At 54.4% G+C, this 21,963-nt stretch overlaps 1 protein-coding gene across 6 annotated transcripts in view; it reads right to left on the bottom strand.

Moving 5' to 3' along the window:
* NCOA1 (nuclear receptor coactivator 1) overlaps positions 1 to 21,963 on the bottom strand; it is a 143,350-nt gene that overhangs the window by 9,260 nt on the left and 112,127 nt on the right. For all 6 annotated transcript variants that reach the window (XM_038177351.2, XM_038177354.2, XM_038177355.2 and 3 more), the window contains 10 exons: positions 19,456 to 19,550; positions 15,764 to 15,941; positions 13,762 to 13,941; positions 12,878 to 12,973; positions 12,212 to 12,352; positions 11,225 to 11,372; positions 9,254 to 10,619; positions 5,523 to 5,697; positions 4,479 to 4,664; positions 2,330 to 2,456 (listed from right to left, as the gene is read on the bottom strand). In XM_038177351.2, coding sequence (XP_038033279.2) covers positions 2,330 to 2,456; positions 4,479 to 4,664; positions 5,523 to 5,697; positions 9,254 to 10,619; positions 11,225 to 11,372; positions 12,212 to 12,352; positions 12,878 to 12,973; positions 13,762 to 13,941; positions 15,764 to 15,941; positions 19,456 to 19,550 — 2,692 coding nt within the window. The remainder of the gene's footprint in view (positions 1 to 2,329; positions 2,457 to 4,478; positions 4,665 to 5,522; positions 5,698 to 9,253; positions 10,620 to 11,224; positions 11,373 to 12,211; positions 12,353 to 12,877; positions 12,974 to 13,761; positions 13,942 to 15,763; positions 15,942 to 19,455; positions 19,551 to 21,963) is intronic.

Below are 21,963 nucleotides of genomic sequence, written 5' to 3'. Positions count from 1 at the left end.
AGGGAGCCGGGGCACATCACGCTCGCGGAGAGGCACAAAAGGAGAGGGCTCCAACATGCCAGCGGTTCCCAAGCAGCAGACATGTTGATCCTTTTAGCTCCAGATGAGGACCAGATGTACAGTAAGGAACCGGAGCCAACCTGACCGAGAGCGCTGCCGCCAACACACGCAGCTTAAGCCGGGGGGAAAGAAAATACTCGGAGCTGGGATTTCTGAAATCGCAGAGAGGGAGGCGGGGAGGGGAAAAACGGGGCTCGTGCCCCGCAGCCGAGGTCCCTGCCGGGTGCTGCTCCGTGTCAAACCAAGCCCCGAAGCCCAAAAGGCCCAAGAATGCAGCTTGGTGCCCAAACGCATCGCTCCTGCAGAGAAAAGGGGAGGAGAAACTTGTTTCCTCCACGTTAAGAGGCAGCGAGGGGCTAAATTTGGGTTGGCGACATCTCCAGGCAGGTGACCAAAGTCCTTTTTGTTTCGTGCTTCGAGGTTTTTTATCCACCACAACCATTCTGGCTTTTTTTTCAGGGTGAAAATCTGATTCTGCACCCAACGTGGGGCGCCCGACTCGTCCGCGCAGCTCAGCCCCTGAGGTCCCCGAAAACACCTCCCATGGCACAAAAGCTGCTCCAAAAGTTCTCCTGCCTCCTGCACGTGCCCTGGCCACCTCGGGAGGATGAGAGGAGCGCGTGAGAGCAGCCTGGAGAACCCTGGACGTGGTTCAAGGAGCCTTGGAGCCGCTCCACGGCGCAACTGCCCCGCTTCCACCGGCGACACGGGCGCAGCAGAGGGGATGTGGTCGTCCTGCCTGCTTGAGAAGCGAAGATCCGGAGGATTTGGGGAACGGGAGAGCTTGGAGAGGAGGCTCCCCGTGGCCAGGCAGGAGATTTGGGCACCGCCAGCTTGCGCTTAAATTCATTTCCCAGCCCTGCACGATCTGCTTGCTCTGGCTGGGGTCTCCTCCGGGGACCCAGCAGCTGCTTGGACCGCGGGCACCTCCCGGCTGGAGCCCGAGCGAAGTTCGTTAGCGAATATTCATTAGTGCAACACCGCTGGGGCACGTCGGTAGTGCAAAACTCAGCCAGGAGAGGCTTTTCCTTGGCGGCGCCTCCGCTCCCAGCTCGAGCCCAAGCTGGGTTTTTGCAGCTCACGCTCTCTCCACCTCTCGTCCTGCTGTCAGCTCGTGGTCCCAGTTTGTGTCCTGGCTTTACTGGGGGCTCCCACCACGCTGGGGGCTTTTCAGCACAGACCTGACGGAGCCATAAAAAGCCCCACCGGGCATCAGCCAGCCCCGCAAGCATCTCTTTGCTTGCTTTCTACCCCCTAAAAGTTGAGAAAAGCAACGAGGAACTTGCAAAACACCAGCAAAACACCTTTTGGAGCCATCCAAACCACTCTGCACACCCGGGGACCGTGCAAGGTTCGCCGCCCCTGCACTTTGCCAGAGGTGTGACCTTACCGTGCCCGTCCCGAGCCCTTGACAGCAGCCTGGGCCCTGCTCTTTGCCTCAATTTGGGATCCTGCTGCTGCTGCTCGAGCCAGGAGCAAATCCAGCTCCCTTCCTCGCAGCTGTGCTGGCTTGGGGAGAAACAAATGACTCCAGCACGGCTGCCTGACTCAGTGCTTGGAGCGCGAGGCTGCTGAGTAAGGGAAGGTCATTTGTGCCCGATCAGGCAAGCAGAGCGGCGTTTTCGGGAGCTTTTAGGGAGCTTAAACCAAGATTGATCCTCGTAACCGCTCTGCCCTTCGTCAGGTCTGCCCCGTGGATCTCGAGCTGGTGACGAAGTGATGGCAGCACCAGGGTTTAAAAGGGGAGTTGTTCGGGCTGATGGAAACGCTGCTCCTCGATTAAACGGGGATTTATTTTCTCTCCCATCTCATTCCAGCAAGGAGAAGCTGAGCTGTTCGAGCAGAACTTCAGCAGAGCCCACTTAGGCGACCCTTTCCTTGGGCTGAATGACGAGGTTTTCAAAATTAATCTGGATTTAGCCCCTAGAAGAAGATCTTTGGCTCCTGCCTTGCTCAGAGGCAGCTCTGACACGCGTCCTCTTCGTGGCTGGAACAGAGCGCTCATCTCCTTAATTAGCAGAGCAAGTTTTGCCTCTCCACAAACCATGGATTTGGGCAGCAGGAGCTGCAAGAGGATCCTCGCCTTCTAAAGTGCTGCTGCACCACCTCGAGGTGCCCCCCGCATGGCAGGGCAGCAAGCACGGAGCTCCATCAGCAGGGCTCCCCACCCTACTGGCCTCTTGTCCCCAAAATAACCAACCTACAGCACCCTCCTGACCTCCTGGCCCCAAAATAACCAACCTACAGCCCCCCGAGGTGCGGTACTTACTCATCGGGTTTACTCAGAGCGCCTCGATTCATGGGTGCCATGCTGCTCTCCGTCCACGGGAGCTGCTCCCCCATGCCCGGCTGTCCAAACTGGTGATCCGGCACCCCCATCTCCAGCTCAGACATTCCTGGGGGGAGAAGCAAAGGTTGGGGAGGGTTAGGGTTAGGGTTAGGGTTAGGGTTAGGGTTAGGATTAGGGTTAGGGTTAGGGTGTCGGGGAGGGCTCGGGCACGGCTGGAGGGGGGCGCAGAGAGGTGCCATCCGTGCTCGGACCTGCTGGGGTGAAAATGCTGGCGAGGTGAGGTCCTGCAGGGACTGAGCACCACGCTGCTGAGCACCCCGTCCCACCCCAGCACCCCAAAATCAGCTTTGGGACTACGAAATCTCCCCCATTAATGATGCAGCTCACGTCTGCTGATTGCACTGCGATGGGTCAGGGACGACACGGGGGCTTTATCGTTTCAGAAAAAATGATAAAAGAGGGGAAAAGAGGGCTTAGGGCTTTAAAAGGAGTGACAGGAGCTGTCAGGAAGCAGAGACACGAAGTCACACGGTTTGGGTAATTCGTGACAAGACCCCAAAGCATCGTGCCTTGGGCCAGGAGTCCCCTGTCGGAGCTCCTACAGCTTCCAGCTGTGGATTTGTGATGGTCACTGCCGAGAGGGTGAGCACCCACGCAGCTGCTGGGCATGCACCAGACCCCTAAGACCCTGCCCAGCTCTGGAAATGTTCACCCCATCCAAATTTCTCTTTTCAGAACATTTCCAGCAAGGTTTTTATAATCTAGTCCAAGCCAGAGGGTTCATTCCTGAAGGCCGGTGGTTGCTATCGGGGATTTGGGGTGAAGCAGCCCACACCCACCGGCATCTTCTGACTCTATTTTGGAGAAAAGTGAATTTGTGCAGGGCGAGGAGCCAACGCAATTAGATTAAATTCAGCAGAACTTGGAGCCCGAGCCCAGGACATGAAGATTTATGCAGCTGGAGACCTGACATCATCCCCTTCGAAATAGGAATTGGGACCGAGGATCAAACGGCGTCCTGGCTCAGCTGGCCACGGAGCTCCACGCAGATGGAAATGGGGGAATAAATCCAGTTCTGGAATATGCCACAGGTGGCCAAGCCTATGCCAAAAGCCCCAAAATTTGGCAAGGTGGCACCGGCAGAGCTTCCCAAAAGGATTGGGAGAGAAACCCCGAGCCCAGCCTGGTCCGGGCAGGGGCCGAGCCTGGGCTGGGGGTTTTATTTCCAAAACCAAGAGCCCCGAGCCCGCTCTCTGGGCTGGAAACGTGGAGAGCTCCATCGGGCACGGCGGCGCTCCTTTACTTCTCCAAATGTCTTAAAAAAAAAGCCTTAAGGTTGCTTGGCAACAGGCAGCTAAAAGCAGTGGCAGCAGCAGCTCCAGCGGGGCCGGCTCAGCGCAGCCGCGGTGCAGTTGCTCCAACCCTTCCCCGCTCGCCTGACAACAGTTCCCCGTTTGGGATTTTTTGCTGAAAACTGCAGTTTTTTCCCCAGCAGAACATCAGGCCCCGGCTGCTCGCACGCAGTCCCGAAATTTGGGTGTCAGCCTCGAGCAGGGGGAAGGCAAAGCTGGGATGGGACCCGTGCGGGGCTGGTGCTGGGCACCGCGCTGAACGGGGAGGGAAATTGTAGGGCTGAGCAGCTCAGCGGGCTGGGAGCATCGAGGAAAGAAAGGGGCAGCGTCAAAAAAATGGGAAGGAACGCGGTTTGAGAGGAGGAAAAAGAAAAAGGGAAGGGCGAGCTGCCTCGGAGGTGAAATAATGTTACGTAGCTGCAAGCTGCAGCCTCTGCAGACCCTGAGTGCAGCTCTGGCTCCTGCCTCTCCTGGAGGGGATTTGTTGGAGGAGGAAAACTTGGATGTAAAAAAAAAAAAAGGGGGCATGGGAATGGAGTACAGCAAAGATTTGGGGCTGGTGTGCTCCTGCAGGCGCTGAGGCTTGCACAATTGTGGGAAAAGAAGAGCTGGGCACCACTGCTCCGTGGCTTTCCCGTTTGCGATGGGGTGACCTTGCCCCAAAAAGCTCCCTAATTTGAGTGCTTTAAGACATTTTGCCTTGCTTTTTTCTGCCAGAAAGCCTCAGCAGGACCTGAGGATGGTAGAGACGAGTGGATATTTGTGGCAGCACGTACCTGTGTCGGGAGGGAAGGGGTTTGGTCCCATCACTGTGCCCCTGCCCTGCTCGGCCGGCGCGCGGGGCCGCGGGCTGCTGCCGTTGGTGGCAGGGAAAGCCACGGGTCTGAGCTGAGCCGGCTCCAGAGGGTCGCAGAACTCGAAGGGAGCCCGAGCAGGCTGCACGCCCTGCCCGCTGCTCAGAGCTGGGGGAAGCAGGAAAAATAAATCAACGAAGAAATGAAGAAATAAAAGGCACGAGACGGCTCAGCCCGAGGGCTCGGCGCAGCGTCGCGCGGCGCTCGGGGGATTCGGGGTCCTATCGGGATGGGGGAGCTGGGATGGGACCCGAAAAACTGCTAAAAAAAAAAGCAGCTCCAGTGAGAAATAAGCAACTGGGTATAAAAAATAACCAGAATCAGCTGGGCATTAAAAAATAATAATTATAAACTATAAGTGTGGAAGGTGGGGGGGACAGGGCTGGCATTTAAAATATATACAAAAAGAGGTTTGGGAATTTGGGAGCTCCAACCGACAGCACCGCGATGCCTGCGAGGCTGCTGGGTGCAGTTTTACAGGTCAATTTGTGCTCTTTTTGGTAAAATCTCGCTTTTCCCATTTGCTGGAGGTGGCTGTGCCTGTTACAGCCCCGGCACGGGCATGGGGACAGCAAGGAGCCAACGCCACGGGCCCCACGTGTGTTTCTCCTACACGACACCCCCATTTTCTGATTTGCTTGTGGGCTCCTTCAGGAGACAAATCCTTATTTCTGGGGGTCAAACTGCTCACTTTGGGGAAAGATCAGGGATTTTTGTTTTCTTTTAACCCCTTTGTGCTGGTCCTGATGCTACACCTGGGTGTATTCAGCCCGTGAGACCAGGCACACCTCTGCTTTATCCCTACCCTCTTACATCAATGCTTTTTGGGATAAAACCCAGATCCTTGAGCATCCCTGACACCGGGAATGGGATGCCAGCACCCCTGGGTGCCTTTAGTTCATGTCTTTTCCCACCCCAAGGACCTGGTTTGGGGACGAGCCGTGGATTTGCCCCGTGGACACCTACGGTTGAGTCCGGCGGGGGCTCTGGCGGCGGCGCTGGGCTGCAGAGGGGCCGTCAGCATTTCGGGTTTGACGGCCACGCCGCTCTCGCTCCTCTCCGGCCCGCACAAGCCCGGCAGCTGGGCTGCCTTCTCCAGCGACGGCAGGAGCTGGTCCAGCTGCTCCAGTTCGGCAGCAAACTGAGAAAAGAAGAGCACAGGTTTGGGTTTTTTTGCTTTGTTAATACCCGTATGATTACGCTGAAATGATAATAATAAAAAAAATAGCCCAAAAAGCAGAAGTGGCTTTCCGGAACCACTGCCCGAAGCTGCGCCCGCCTCGGGCAGGTAATTATCGTCAGTGGGCTGGTGAAATATTGAAATATCGAAATATCAGATGGCTTTTCCTGCCTCCTTCATCCCTGGGAGTGGCCGAGGGGATGTTTAGCCCGGAGACTTGAATAAATGGGGAAGGGATTTGCACCGCAGGATGCACTGGTGGCACCGTGACGCAGCAGGTTGGGATTACAGGGGCCGAGATGAATGAGCTAAAAGGAAAAAATGGCTCAAGAGGAGCCAGGTCTCTGAAAATTTAAGGGTATGGATCATTTCCTGATGGGCCACCCTTCAGAAAGGCTGGCCATTAACATGTTGTAATGAAGAGACACCTCGAAAGCACTGGAAAAACCTTTTTTTTGGAAAAAGCCCTGGGATCCTTTCGCCCTCCCCAAGCTCACGGAGCCGTTTTCCAAGGTCCTCCTGCGTGTTTCCCACGAAGGAAAATCCACTAAATTACCTTCTTTTGCCTCGTTTTGCCAAGAGCAAAGCTGCAGGTGACGCTGCGCCCTGTGGCACCCCGCTCCATCCCTCCCGAACCCAAGATGCTCCCCAAAACCACGATCCCAGGGGGTTGGGACCCCACAGACCCCACTGACACCCCCAGCAACGTCACCAATTTCCTCCTTGACCTTGAGCCCGTTTTGTTCCCTGCCTCTACAGCCCCGTGGCTGTACCTGCGTAGACAAATCGGTCTTTTTAACACCCGTGGCAGGGCGCACGCTTTTTTTTTCTTTCCAGTAAGATTTGGAGAATTAAATGATGTTTAGGCAACATCGGTGATGGAAACCCTAACACGAAACCCTGGGTTTGCAATGGGGTTTTCATGATAAACCCTATTTTCTGGTGGACTTCCTCAAGTTTGCAACTCGGTGAGGCATCAGGCTGGGCATGAGGTTATTCGTGCAGCAAGGAGGGCGAGCAAAAGGCTGGGGAAAAAGGCACATGGAGGAGAAAAAGGCATAAAGCAGAGTGTTGGCTGGCTGGGAGACATGGTATGGAGCGAGCTGCAAACAGAACAGAGCATCCCTGAGCATCCCTGGGCATCCCTGAGCATCCCTGGGCATCCCTGAGCATCCCTGTGAGCCCAGGAAGTGATCCTGGAGGAGCCTGGGGTGCCTCAGAGCAAAAGGAGCGAGGTCGTCTTCCCAGAAATGACTACGAGGCAGGATCCGATCAGAAATCCGTCAAGGTCAGGATCTTCATTTCCAATCCCACGATTTTATCGCAAGCTTCAGCTAATTGGAATTTTCTGCAAAGCCCCCGTGCCAGGAGGCACCGATTTCCGCGAGGATCTCTGACTGTTATCGTGCTTTTTTTTTTTTTCCTTTTGGAGAAATATAAAGATTCAGAAGCCAAAAAACAAGTGAAAAAGATAAATCTTTGGTTTGGGATTCTCTCTAAGGCTGGCCCGTGGAGGAGCTGAGCGCTCCCAGGCACGGGGTGCAGAGGGCAGGTGGAAGGCAAGCTGACCTGCAGGAGAATTTCCTCTAAACCTACCTGGAGTTCAGCTCATGCCTTCGAGCAAAAGGACTGAGAGACTTTCTAAACCCTCGTCTTTTCTTCTGTATTTTTTTTTAACTCTTGAAATTCCTACCAGCAACGAGCCCTGCTCAACCACTTCTCGCTCTCGCTCCCAGAACAGGTGGCTCCCAGCTCACTCGTGGCGTTTCCAGAGGATAAAGCCGGAAAAGAAATAATTGCCAGGAGGGTGCCTCACCGTCGTGTCGTTCCTAATTGCTATTTCAACGCAAACAGGAAAACAGAAATCCCAGGGAAGTGCTAGATTTTATCCGAAATGGCAGCTCCCCCTCCCCACGCCTCACCGAGGCCATCCAGCTAACAGAAACCATGTGGAGGCTGAACTCTGCGCTCAGATGCTGAGCAGTTTAAGGGTTGTTCACTCCTTCGAACACGCGCTTTAAGACTCCACAAACCCTCTCCAGCCTCTTTTATTAACTCTTTGGAAGCGCTCGTTACGGTCCGACGTACAAGCCCTGACATTCTCCAGCTGCCTGGGGAGAGATGCTTGGAAAGGAAAAGCCACGAGCGGGTCCAAAAACGCCAGCTCGCTTCCAAAAGCGGAGAAGAGGGGCTTATAAACACGGCCAGGCTCCAAGTCCTCCGAGCCCAAGCCCTTTTCTGCTTTCTGGAGCCCCGCAGCGGGCACGGTGCAGCCCTGTGCTGCTCCCAACCCTATAGGAGCATCCCAAAAGTGGATGGCAGAGGCTGGATAACACATCTTGACTTGAGTTTTCCTAACGCAGAGGCAAACTGCATCCTTCTAGATGACGGCTCCCAAAAGGGAGACGATGAGGGGGGACGGGGCTGGGGTGTCCTGCGAGCGGAGGCCACCAGGAGAGGAAGAAGGAAGGGGGGAGATTCCAATTTTCCTGCAGCATCACTGACCGCAGCTCCCCAGCAAAGCAAATACAGGATAAAGGATAAAGGATATAGGATATAGGATATAGGATTTAGCATATAGGATATAGGATATAGGATATAGGATATAGGATATAGGATATAGGATATAGGATATGTGATGTGTGATATGTGATATATAATAACGATAAGTATGATATATAATATAATAATATAAATAACATAATATAAATAACATAATATCCATAATATATATAAAATAATAAGGCCCTTGACCTTATTAAGAGCCGTGTCGTGTGCTCGCCGTTCCAGGCTCTTCGTGCTGTATCTCTCGGGCTCGGCAGCCTTATTTGACACAGTCGGTGAGCAGGCTATCAGCCTGGCTCCCAATGTCAGCCTCTCTCTGTTCTCGTCGCTTAAAAAGGATTAAGCAGCCTTATCCATGTTGCCATCTCCCCCGGCTTTCAAAAATAAGAAATCTCTCCTATTCAGAGCCGCATGTAATGAATATTTATACGCTCAAATCTCTATTGCAGAGATCTGTCGCTGGATTATTCAATTTAATAATACTTTTCGGATAACTAAAAGGCCCGTATAATTGCTAATCTCAGCCAACAAGAGGGCAACAGATTGAAAATTCCCAGGGACGCGAGCCCTGAATGTGCCCAGAGATGCAGAATTAAGAAGCCTTTCACTTGGCAAGGCGCACATGGCCTCCTCTCCATTCAGGCCCACCACCTGCAGCAGGGAGCACCGTTTCTTTCTCCTTTTTATACACCTCGCCGAAGCCTCTTCCCTCCTCCCTCGCCATTGCCTTGAAGGTTTGGGTTGCCAAAATGTGAAGCACCCAGACCACAGGGCACGGCACCGGTGCTGGAGAAGGTGGCACCGCTGGAGAGGGTGACATCTCACCCACGCCTTCTTGCTGGGGGCAAAATGGGGCAAAACACCAAAAAAAAAAAAGACTTTTTGGCAGTGCTGACCCCAAAAGCTGTGAGGATGCTCATGGCAAGCACCTATTTCACCAGCACGGACTCACCTGGCCCTGGGACTCCAGCTTCACCTCCTCCGCGGCCGGAGGCTTGGCCAGCGGCACCGGGGCGGTGTTGCAGGGCTCCATCTGCTCCGTCTTCTCCACCTTCACCTTCACATCGTCCAGGCTGAGGGCTGGAGCAGCAGCGAGCTCCTTCTCGTCCTTGTCGAGCAGATAACGCAGGAGCTGGTGATCCTTGACATCTTTTTTCTTCAGCGCCTCCGGCTCCAGCTTGATTTCTGGGTTGCCCGGGAGCTGGCTCGGAGCCGTGGGGGTGGTGGCGGGGTTGGGGACGCTGTCCTTTTTCTCGTGCTCCATGGCCAGGGTGGTAATGTCCGAAGGGCTGCCCTCCTGAAGGAGTCTATGCAAAATCTTGTGCCGCTCGGTCAGCGAGCTATGCGAGGAGGGGCAGGTGCTGCTCGGAGGGTTGCCGGCGGCCAAAGTGCCGGGGGCGCCGGCGCAGGCGAGCGAATCTTTGCAGCTCGTGTCCGCGTCGGCGTGCCGAAGCTGCTGCTCCGCCGTGGTGGCCAGCAGCTGGACCAGCTTGTGGCTGGTGGCTTGCGAGCACTTGCTCTCCCCCTCGGCGAGCCTCTCGCCGCCGTGCAGCATCCCCGAGGAATCCAGCGGTTTGCTGTCGCCCGCGCCGCCGCCGTCGGACTGGATCATCTCGCTCAGGATGGAGGCGATCTCCTTGCTGTCCTTCGACTCGGTTTTCATGGGCTGCATGCCGAGCCGGCCGGGGGAGCTCTGCGAGCCGAGCTGTCGCAGCACGGGGGGTGGCGTGGAGTAGCCCACCGGCGTGCTGGCACCCTCGTTAAGCCCCTGCATAGAGTTTATGGGGGCGTTGGGAAAGGACCTGGAGCCACCGCCGCCGCCCCCGCCGCCAGCGCCGCCGCAGCCGCTGTTTGCCATGCCCACGGGGGAGTGCATGGTGGGCATGGGGGGGGAAAAAGGATTGCTGGGCCCCCTGGGTCGGGGTACCAGTCCCGGGCTGACCCGGTGCCTAGGAGACATGAACTGCGGCGGGGTAATCCCTGGGCTGTTCATGGGGGAGCTATTGAGGTTTAAAGTGTGGTTACTGTTCTGGGGACCGGCTTGTCCCTGGCTTAAGGCAACGTTGGCTCCGATCTGGTTCCCAGGCGAACACCCAAAGCTGCTTTGGCTGCTGCTGGAGTTGCTGCTGTGGAGGCCGGGGCCGGGCTGCTGCTGCTGGTTGCCGGCGGTGGGCAGCAGGCTGCCGTTGGAGGGAGGGATGGAGGGAGGCAGGGCCATGCCTTGCCCCGGGGAGATGCTGGGGTTCAGCGAGGGGCTGACCCGGGGCAGAGCCATCGCCGAGTTAGTGTTCTCCTGGGGAGACAGCATGCCGTGATCCCTGCCGGAGACAAAAAGGGGAAAAGGGAAGGAAGAGTCAACGAGAGGCTTTGCTCAAACCTTCGCTGTCGCTCAGACAGTTCCTGCCACCCCCCCCTTTTTTTTTTTTTTTTTTCCCTTTTTTTTTTGTTCTGCAGAGATCTGAAGCCTGGAGAGCAGCAGCTTGCAAACCCTGGATCCATGTCAACAAGCGTGGGAGGAGGGCAGCAGCTTTACCACCTCCCAGAAAGGTGCCACAAGGCTGGAGCACGGCCGCTCCCGGCTCAATCCTGCAGGCATCACCTCCTCCAGGTCCTGCGCTCCGAGCTCCTCTACCCTTCCCTTCCACCCCGACCTCCTCCCGTCTCTCCTGCACAGCCCAGGTCCGCAGCCTCACCTCACCCTGCTCAGCCAGTTCTTCCGAGCCTCTCCCTCCCGAAATATTTTCTCTGAGTTCTCCAGGGCAAGGCAGAAATCTCAGGCATGTCTGTAAAAGCTCTACCTGAACGCCCGGCGCTGCCTCTTTGCAAAACGGCCCATCATCAACAAAACCCTGCTGTGGTGCTGCCGTTTGGGTTTGGATCCCCCCGCGGGGTTCAGAGCTCCAAAGCAAGGCCCTAAACGTACCTGTCGATGACGTGGATGCCCATGATGAAGGGCTGCATTTCGGGACTGGAGGGGTAGCAGAGCTTGCACTTGGTGTGGGCGCTGAGCACCGTGCCGTCGCTCAGGGTGAACCGGTACGAGGGGCTGAAGGCCGTGCCGCGGGTCATCACTGAGGGAGACAGCCCAAAAAAGACACAAAAGGCCCTTAGGAACCCGAGCAGAACCACCGAAAACATCAGGAAGAGGATGGGGGAAGAAAAAAAAAAAAGCCTGGGGCAACGCGGGGACAAGAGCAGCTTCCCAGCAGCCCAAAACCTACGCTGAATTTTTGCTAACCCCTTCGACCCAGCTGCTTCCAAGTGAATAAAAGAGGCCAGAATAACCCCGTGGCCACCCTACTTATTCTCCCAGCTCTTTTTTTCACCCTTTCACACCATCCTAAACCCACTGAGCACCATCCTCGAGCGTTCAGAGCTTATGAGAGGCCATCACTGCATGTCCAGTGTGCAGTACGGACACGTGGAGGACCACCAGCCAGCACCAGGAGCTGCAGCAGGATGTTTCCACTGAATGAAACCTCTCCAGAAGCTCAGGAAACCTTCCTGTGCTACCTCCTGCTGTCCTGACATCCTTTTTGCGAGCATCCTTGCCCACAGAGCATGAAGAAGCACAAACTTCTTCCGCTGAGACACCGGGGATGGCATTTGCATATGGCACAGGGGAAAAAAAAAATCACATTTTGCTCAATGTAACGCCCAAATCTGGCCCGTGGAAATGTGTCTCCGTTCTGTAATTTCCTGAAGGGTGCGAGGGAACCTCCTGCTGGGCCAGCTCTGCTCCTCTGCGGCTGGAGGAGCAAATCCAGAGCTGCTCAGCCCTCTCCCCTCTCCCTCTGGCACCCGGCGTTTATCCTTGCGGTGTTTGTTTTTGCAGAAAGCATTTCCCCAGCAGCGAGGGCCATGCATCAGCCTCACGAGAGGGAGAGAGGCGGGGAGAGGAGCCTGTTACCTTCTTGAAATAGCTGCTTGGCGTAAGATGGCTCTCTGCCCTGGGGCTGGAAGAAAGCGTAGATGCACTTCCGCACTAAATCCTCCCAGCCCGTCCTGCCGGCGGCTCTCAGGGAGCTGGTGTCGATGGAGATGATTTTACCTGGGGGGGGGAGAGAGAGAAAAGGGACGTTACTCGAGCACAGCAGGGCTGCAGGACACATCCCTCAGCTCCTGAAAAAAGGGGTCTGCAGATGGGTGCCTGCACACGAGCTCGACCGTGAAAGAAGGTGGGGAATCGTGCTGAGCTTGAGGCTGAGCCCCTGGTGCTGAGCACTCATGAAGGATTCGCAGGCTGCAGGGAAGTCCATGGTGATGATTAAATATCAGAAAGAGTCACCAGAATGGCTACGGTCAAGCAAAAAGCAATATTTGGTTGAGAGCAAACTGAAATCTGAAAGGGGATAACTGTTTTATCCCTATCAATCAGCAACCTCGATGCCTCGATGATCAAAGAGCGGAGAGGGGCTGCGTGTACGACACATCCCAACAGCCAAAAAAAAAAACAGGAGGTGCCACAAAAACCCAGAAGGAGGGGAGGAGGACACCTTCAGGTCCCAGTGGCACCCACACCGCTCCCAGTAGCCTGCTGGTTGGCCAGCAGCAACAGCCCCAGCTCGGGCATTACCTGTGGTGTCTTGCTTGGTCACGAAGGATTCGGAAGGGGCGACGGCTGCCGGTCGGGGTAATCTCCTCGCAATGCAGATCAGGCATGACTGGAAATCTGCCAAAGCAGAAGAAGGAGAAGGGATGAAGAACGTGAAAGTCAGACCTCACAGCCACCGCCTGCAACTCCGAATTTTAATTAAAACAGCGCCGCGGTGCTCGACTGCCACGTCCTGCCCGGGAAGCGTTCACCCCGAGCAGTCCTCCAGCCCTTCAAAGCACGGAGGCTGTCTCGAAACTCTGTCAAGTTTGCTGGAGGAGAGAGGTTCCCAGCGTTTGGAGAAATTAATTGTAAAGGGCTTTTTGGATCTGGCAGGATCGTACAATAAAAGTCGGCGCTAAAAGCCAGCAACTGTCGGCTTCAGGCAAAGTATTTGGTCATAAAATACCATAATTTATTCCTTCCAGTCATGATCTCCTGTGTAAACCGCAGTGGATTAATTCAGCTAATGTGCTGGAAAATAATAGCTGGTACACAGAAAGGAGAGTTATGGCATCTGCAGGGAAGCTCCTCTGCTCTCCTGCTCCGCGCCCCAGCAGCGGGAAGGAAGCAGCCCTGCTGCTGCTGCTGGGGTGACCCTTCCTGGCCCAAGTCCCTGCGGGGATCTGAAAACCTGAAATTTGGCTGAAACCAGGCCGGCAGCACCATGCTCGGCAGCTCCCGGGGCTGGGAATGCTCTGGAGGGTGTTTTTGGGCACCTACCCCACTTGCTATGAGTTAGGGTGTGACGACACCTCGGGCTCACCCCAAAACCTCCCATTTTTTGGGGAGCGAGTAAAATTCTGGAGGGGCAGCTCATCCCTGCCCCGTTTCCAGGGCTGGAAGTACAGGATGCTGTGCCCTACCTTCTCCTTCCTCCTTGAAGGACTTGGGCTGGGACACGGTGAAGCACTGCATCACCTCGTAGCGCTGGCGAGCCTCCTGGTTCTCCGCTCCCGGCTCGTCGGGCGGCCGGATCAGCATCCTGCAGCTGAAGGTGTGGCTGTTGCGCCGCGTCGCTTCTTGAGGCCAAGGAACTCCGTTTACTGGAGCAGAGAGAGAGAAAGGAGGAGAAGAGGAGGGGTTACAAGTCACATCTCTGCACAAATATTGCCAGGTAAGAGCACCTAGAACCAGACTGAGGTCAGAACATCACCGTGAGAGCCATCACACTGATATGAATGAATTTCCCTGCACACAGCTGATAGACGTTGTCATCTCCATCCTATACACAGGGAAACTGAGGCACCGGGTGGCTGAGACACTTCCAGAGCCTGGGAGGACTCCTGACTTCTGCTGTTTTCCTTGAAATCCTCCTGAAATGAAGCTCCTGGGACGTCTGCAGCAAGCCAGCTTCCAGCTGGGCATCCCCAAAGAGGTGGAATTGCTCTTCCTTCTCTTTTCTGGGGCTGAAGGAAAGGCGAATCACCCACTGCTCTCACCACAACGAGACCTCCTGGTGCTGCTCCAAGCGGCTGCTGCCGCCTCCAGCCCACAGGGAACCTCACCGCGATTTCACGGCGGCGCAGCACACAGCAATTAAAACTTCCCCTGGCTTTCCTCGGAAGTGCTTTAACCACCGTGGCGCATCCCAGGTTTCCTGATCATGCAGTTACAGTCAGGTCAACGTTTCTGTCATCAAGCAGTGCGTTTGGAGGACAATTCGGCTGTAAAAAGTCACTTTTGGAGCTGGAATGGGCTCTTGCGCCCATCCTAACATCCTGCTAACTTTACCTGGCTGTTTCAGAATGACAAAAACCTGGAATTTAAACCTCTGTTTTTTGGTAAAGCTGCTGAATTGGCTTTGATTTTTTCCCATAACCTGTTTTTTTCCCCCATAAACTTGGCAGACACCTGTTGGAAGGCTCGCGTCGCTAACCCCCCTCCAACATCTCCGCAAATATCCGTATTCCATCGAAGCGATTCTGCCACCAGCAGATAATGAAGCTCTCGTACAACCTGATCTGCCAGGAGAGCCAAGGGGCTTGTAACATCCGAGCGGAAGAAAACACACAGCTGTTCCCAGCCTTCAGCTGGGGAACCGCAGGGAAGAGACAAAGCCTGAAGCTCCACGGGCTCAAACTGACGCGCGGCCGTATGTACAGGTGGTTAAAACCATCACTGCATTTACCCCGAAGGAAGACAACTGTGGATTTCAAAAAAAAACAAACATATTTTTAAGTCGGGCTGTTTGGAAAAGGCTCGTCTTCATTTTGATAATCACGGTTATTTCCCCAAAGGTGTCGCTGGGTGAGGTATCACAGCTCAGGGTGCCTCCCCTGCGTTATCCTTCTGATGTTGGGTGCAGAGCTTTCAGCTGTGGGGAGGAGGATGGTGGAGAAAAGCCCCTCTCCGTAGGCAAAACATCTCCTGCATTTTGTTGGGCAGCACCAGCCCTGAATCCCTGCTCGGACTGCTTTGAGCTCAGGCTGTTTCTTGAAGCTTTCAGCTCAGCATTGCTTGCAGAACCACATTCCCACCCATCCGAGCGCACGCAGCCTCTGCAGCTCCTTCTTCTGCACGAGAGCATCCTCTGAGAGCCCGAGGAAATGCCTGCATGAAGCCAAGGAATAAAAACTTCTCCTTCAATTGCCTCCAACACCGTGCGTGTGCCTTCGTGGGGTGACACTTCCAGCTGTCGGTGTCCCGGTGTGGAAGATGGAAGGCAGAGAAAGGAGGCACAGGAACATTTTAAGCAGCATTCTCCGAGCACCAGCTGATAACACAGCGAAAATTATTTGAGAAACAGCCCAAGCTCAGCACCTCCCAGGTCAAACCATGACCTAACGCTGCAGAACCGAAAGCCAAAAACGGAGCAAACCTCCTGTGGAAGAAGGGAGGAAAAACCCAGCTCAAAGGCTTTCTTACCTAGCGATTTGGGCAACAAATTCTTGACGAACTCGGCGTGATCCCCCACGTGCAGGATGCTGTAGACGCTGGTGTTCATGAGCTCCTCCTGGTTGTAGCCCAGGTAGCTGGTGACGTTCTCGGAGACGAAGACGATCCTCCCCTCGCGGTTCACGACGAAGAAGAAGCCGTCCAACGCCTGAAAGGGGAAAAAAGGTGGTCAGAGGGTCCCTGCAGTGAGACGGGGACTGGACAGCAAGGTCCTGTGCTGTGGAGGCACTCTGAGAACGCTTTTGTTCCCTGCTTTTTCCCTCTTTTCCCCAATTAGAGATTGTTTTACACCAATTAACGCACTAACGGGAAGGAGCGAGTTCAGAACCACTGCAGGTCCTTCCCCAGAGCTCAAATAACAGCACGTTTGCTTAAACATCAGGTCTGCAGGCTGCGCCGAGGACGTCTCCGCTTCCACGTCGTGTGCCAGCAGCCCATAAACAAACCTTTTCCGAGGGCCAGAGCTGTCCGGAAGACTCTGATTTGGCAAGACGTTGAGGTTAAGCATATGCCCGATTTATTTAATTGCAGCCCAAGAAGTGCAGAGCCCTCGCCTCTTGCAGAATAACTTCTTTTTTTGTTTTTTTTTTTTGTGTATTTAGGATGCAAGTGGCAAACTCCTGCCATCGAGCGGATGAGGACAAGCGTGAGCCAGCCCCAGCCACGCAGCACGGGAGCTCTTCTGCTGCCTGTAGCGAGGACACGCTGAAGGTTTTTAGCTCCCTGCTTTCTGGTGCTCCGCAACGAGCTCGGAGCTGCAGAGCCCGGTGCTTCTGCGAGGAGCCCTCGAGAAGGCTGAGCGCTGATTTGCACTTTTTAAGGCACGTGAAATCGGCTGAAATGATGAATTCCCATGGGCAGGATTTGATTTTCACCCTCCTGGAGTTTAATTTCTACCTCCCCTACCGTCAACGGCGAGCTCTGATCATCCTGCAGCCGGACCTGGCCACATCCCAGGGCAGGAGGTGCCCGGGGACATGGGAAACTTGTCACATATGATGTCCCCAAATCCTCAACATCCCCAAAAAAACCCCTCCCAGCTTCGTCCCTGCCCAGGAGGGAGCTGCTCTGCTGGAGAGCTGCTGGGCTGCACCCCGGGCACCTTCCGAAACGCAGGTTTTGCTGTGCAGAGACAGCAAGTGCAAGGAACTGGAAGTATTTCAGGATAAAAAAAAAAAGACATAAAGAAGAAAGAAATCTTTTGTCAAAATGGTTCTGGCAGATCGGCTGCAATTTTCCTTATTCCCAGCTGTTGCCTGTTGCCAAGACAACCAGCCTTTGCACTTCGGGTGCCCAAAAAAAGACCCAGGCTGGATGGCAAAGCCCCACAGACCCCTCTCCCCAGCAGCCACTGGTTTAGGGGGGTGACCCTGGTGGCAAGGGCTCCAAGGTGCCATCCCGTGGGGTCCCAGAGGGTTTGGAGGTGGCAGCGATGTCACCACCGTGCTCCACGTCCCCCAGGTCCAAGCGTGCTGCTGGATTTGTCCCCAGCATCACGCTCGGGGTGGCCACTTGGGCGTGCTGGCCCCATCCAGCAGCTCAGAGCCCCAGCCCCGAATCTGGCAGCGTTTTCACCCCAAGGGATTTAAAACCCCGCCTCAGCCAAGGGCATCCCGAAGCTGGAAGTCATTTTGGGGATTTTTTTTTTTCAGCAGCAGAGGCTGAGTTGCTGCTCGGGGACTGGCGAAACCACAAATTGCTGCTTGTGGTCAGTCCGGACAGCAAGCAAATTCCTGGGGCGAGCAGGCTCCCAAAGCTGCAAAATCACCTGCGGGGCTGGCAGGCAGGGCCCCCATTGATAACACCGAGTCCTCTGACATGGGGCAAGGGCTTCCCGACTCAAAATACTTCGTGGGCATGTGCTGCATGCATCCACAAGACCAGGAAACCGGCTGCTGCCACGTGCCTCCCCCCCAGCACCCATCCCAGCCCCTCCTGAGCCAAGCTCGCAGCCAAATGCTGGAGACGCAGGCTCTGGAAAGGGAAAATCCCAGGGATTTGATGTGGGATAGCAGCACTTTTCCCCCAGGCTCGGCGGCAGAGGGTGGCTTTGCAGGGGAATTCAGCCTCCAAGTCCAGCACCGCTTCTCCTGCTCCCATGGGAGGCCGAAAAGAAAATCTCTCCTCGCCCCTGCGGGTAAGAACTGCGGTCCCACCGGGCGTTTACAACCAAACAATGCACGCCGGGTAATTCTTGGTGATGAACGAGGTGATTTAATTAATTTCCCCGGGTTTGCAGCACTTTTTATGACACTGAGGTGTTGCTTCGCTCCTGGGTGCTGCCACCTCCTCCGGGTCCCTGCACTCCTCGGTTAAAATCGTGGTGGGTAAAGGCACATTCCCAAGGCTGCACTAGGAAATATGGGGATTTACTGCTGCTAGACCTGGAAAAGCGAAGCTTTCTCACCTCCAGGGTGACACCAAGGTGATCTGTGCAACGGTTTGGGTGCTTTCGGTTTGCAGGAGTGCCGAAGCAGACACCTTACCCTTATCAGAACCCCAGCAGAAATTTGGGGAGGCTGGAAAACGTCGCAGGATTCAAGGGGTGGATGAAGGATGAGAGGTGTGCCAGCTGAACAGCAAGCTGCCAACTCCTCCTCTGCAGTTTGATTCCTTTGGACAGCTCCACTCCAGGGTTCAGAGAAGAGCAGCGTGGCACGGGCAGAGATGAAGCAGGTCTGGGAAAGCTCTTCCAAATCTCCCCTTGCACTGCAGGCAAATCCCAAGCTTCATCACCACTCAGCCAGCCAGAACAGCCCAAAGGTGCCACTTTGGCTGCCACGCTGGTCCAGAGCATCCCTGGGGCAGGGCTGCTACACACAGCTCCGATTTTCAGCTCCTGGAGGCAGGGACGTGCTCCTCCCCGTGGGCTTCTGCAGCTCCCCCTCACATTGCTGGCAATGCAAAGAGCATCCCATGGCCCCAGGGCCAAAAACGTGGGGGGTGCCTCCCTCCTTGGTGCCTCGTTTGGGATGCAGATTGGTTTGATAACGTGCTCACCACCAGTGGATGCAGGTATCCTGACTCCCACCCCAGGTACCCCCCTGGGAAATGACCAGCTGAACGCTTTAGGACTCCAAATTTGTCTCTGGGATCTATGATTAACATCATATCCACATCATACACTCAGCTCAAGCATGCCCACCCATCAGAGGGGTAATAAAGCCTCCTTCTCTGCACGTCCACGTAACGCAGGTCCCACTGGGGGCTTCCTGCTGCGAGCAGGCTCTTCCCCAACTTCTAAAACCAACAGAAACTTGAAGCAAATTCTTCCTGATTTTCTGACAACAGCAGGATGCAAACCTGGCAAAAGCCATCCATCCACACGACCCATATTCCTAATTTCTAAATGAGCTCCATTTCATCCACGCTTAAAGAAAACTCAGGGTTTTAACACTGGTATTAAGAAGCTACCCAAAACAGCTCCATTTTACCCCAAGAGATTCATACACACATTTCAACTCTTTGGATGTGCTCTGCCAAGCTTGGTTCCGACTCCCTTTCTGAACGACTTGCTGAAGCTGAGGGCTGAAATGAGATTTTCTGCAGTTCAGAAGAGGGACACGGCTGGGGCATCCCTGCCGCACCCACGCTGCCTTCCCCCTCCGAATTTTACCTCGTGGGTGCGCTGCTTTGCTCAGCAGCACGGTTTCAGCACCTACCTCCAGCAGAAGAGGTCCCAGCGACTCCTTCTCAATCACTCCCTGGCTGCTGGAGGAGATGTCGGACTTCTGGACTTCATCATCGGCCGCTTTCTCTGTAGCAAAAGGGAAAAGGGACGTTTCAGCCAAAAGAATCATAATTTTACTACTGCAATATTCCCGAAAATAAACAGAATATTGACGGCTGGACTTCACATTTCCTGCCACCAATGCGTGATGTGCATCAAAAGACTTCAGCATTTCCATGTCATCGCTCAGCCCTGTGAAGGGGAAAAACTTGAAGGAAGATATAATGTCATTTCTAATCCTAATAAAATAAAGGCACTAATTAGATCACGATCCTCCACTGGCAGGAAGAAAAAAAAATCATCTCAAGCACAAGACTGGAGAAACAGAAATCCAACATCAACATTTTGAAAAGGAAACGGGATATCCAGTTTACCACGGGTTATGGTGTTTGAGCTGGAACTTTTTGGACAACGAGTTAATAAATCACTGGTTGGGGGGATTCCCAAGGGGCAGGATGTGCCAAAAAAAAACCTGGCATGGACTGAGGGCTGCTGACCACACAGGTAAGAATTGACTTGAAATGCTGGGTAAGAACCCAAAAATTTGGGTAAGAACTGACCTGAAATGTTGGGTAAAAACCTGAAATGTTGGGTAAGAAGTAACCAAAAAAGTCGGGTAAGAACTGACCTGAAATGTCGGGTAAGAACCCTAAAATGTGAGTAAGAACCAACCAGAAACATTGGGTAAGAACCCAAAACATTAGGTAAGAAGCAACTCAAAAAGCCTGGTAAGAACTGACCCGAAACATCGGGTAAGAACCCAAAATGTCAGGTAAGAACCAGCCCAAAAAGTTGGGTAAAAACTGACCCAAAATGTGGGGTAAGAACCCAAAAAGTTGGGTAAGAACCGACCCAAAACGTTGGGTAAGATCACGAAATGTCGGGTAGGAACCAACCTAAAAAATCAGGTAAGAATTGATCCGAAACATTGGGTAAGAACCTGAAAAGTCGGGTAAGAACCAACCTGAAACATTGGGTATGAACCCGCAAATTTGGGTAAGAACTGACCCAAAACGTTGGGTAAGAACCCGAAAATGTGGGTAAGAACCAACCCAAAACATTGGGTAAGAACTGACCCAAAACATCGGGTAAGAACCAAGCCAAAAAGTCGGGTAAGAATTGACCCAAAACGTTGGGTAAGAATTGACCCAAAACATCAGATAAGAACCCAAAACATTAGGTAAGAACCAACTCAAAAATTCGGGTAAGAACTGACCCAAAACATCGGGTAAGAACAAACCCAAAACGTCGAGTAAGAACTGACCCCAAACATCGGGTAAGAACCAAGCCAAAAAGTCGGGTAAGAATTGACCCAAAACGTTGGGTAAGAATTAACCCAAAACATCGGGTAAAAACCCCAAAATTTGGGTAAGAACTGACCCAAAACATCAGAGAGCAACACTGGTGTTTGTCTCACACTCCCCCGAAGGTGCTAGCTGCTGCGTGCAGCCACCCCGAGGAAGGTGGGCTCCATCCAGCAGCGAGAGGCAGGTGCCAAGTGGGATGTGATAACGCCCGTGAGCGCGACCCACGGCGCTGCTGGAGCTTTGGGGCTGCTTCGTTTGCTCTGCCACGTGCTCGTGCCTCTGTCTCCAGCCTCGGCAAACCCATCCCTGGGGGTATCCAGAGGTGAAAACACAAGAAGTTTCCTCCAGGTGGAGGAAAAGCCTACCTCTGTCCGTTCCCATAGGGCAGGGAATGTTTTTTTGGGGAATAAAACCCGGAGAGCAGCAGCGGGCACACCGAAGACGCAAACTGTGGGGTTTCTGTGGCTGGGGTAGGTGCTCCCCGTGCCTCTCGCTGCCCTCTGTGCTCACCGCTGTTCCCGAGTCCCTCAGCGAGAGCCAAATTGCGTTTAATGTTTTGCAGCACGTCGGAGTCACCAGCGAAGTGTCTAATTCGCCGTAATATTTACTGCAAGCAGCAGATCCGTGCTGTGATTCATTTGCGCGGCGATCTGATCCTATTAACGAGTGGCAAGTTTTATTACTCAGCATCAAATCACGTTCGCGAGCCTTCCAGATGTGTCACTTGACACACTTCATCCCCCGCATCCTCCCAGGACTTTCCCCCCCTCTCCAGGCTCGCTCCGTGCGCGCTCCTCCCCGACTTTGCTCTGCACGGCACATAAAAGGGCTCGGAGGGGAGCAGGCTTCAAAAAGCGTTTGCTTTTCAGACCGAGCCATGCCACGAGCTTCCCCCGATGATTTATCGGGTGATCTCTGCCTCTGCTTTCGCTCTCCCCCGGAGGCTGTGAGCAAAGAAATCAGCTGAGAAGCGCCGCGTCCTCCCTGCTTGCACGGTCCCGATGGCAGCAGGCTCCAGCACGGGAGGGAGCGATGCGACGAGCACCTAGCGCCACCTGAAAGCAAAGAAATCCTAAAATAAAGTGTTTAGGGTGGCATGGGATCGCTGAGGAGAAGCCAGCCTGGTCTCTGTC

Source organism: Anas platyrhynchos, chromosome 3 (assembly GCF_047663525.1).
Source record: "Anas platyrhynchos isolate ZD024472 breed Pekin duck chromosome 3, IASCAAS_PekinDuck_T2T, whole genome shotgun sequence".
In the NCBI taxonomy this organism is placed as follows: domain Eukaryota; kingdom Metazoa; phylum Chordata; class Aves; order Anseriformes; family Anatidae; genus Anas; species Anas platyrhynchos.
The sequence above is the reverse complement of the archived record's forward strand: the minus strand, read 5'-3'. Positions and strand labels throughout refer to the sequence as shown.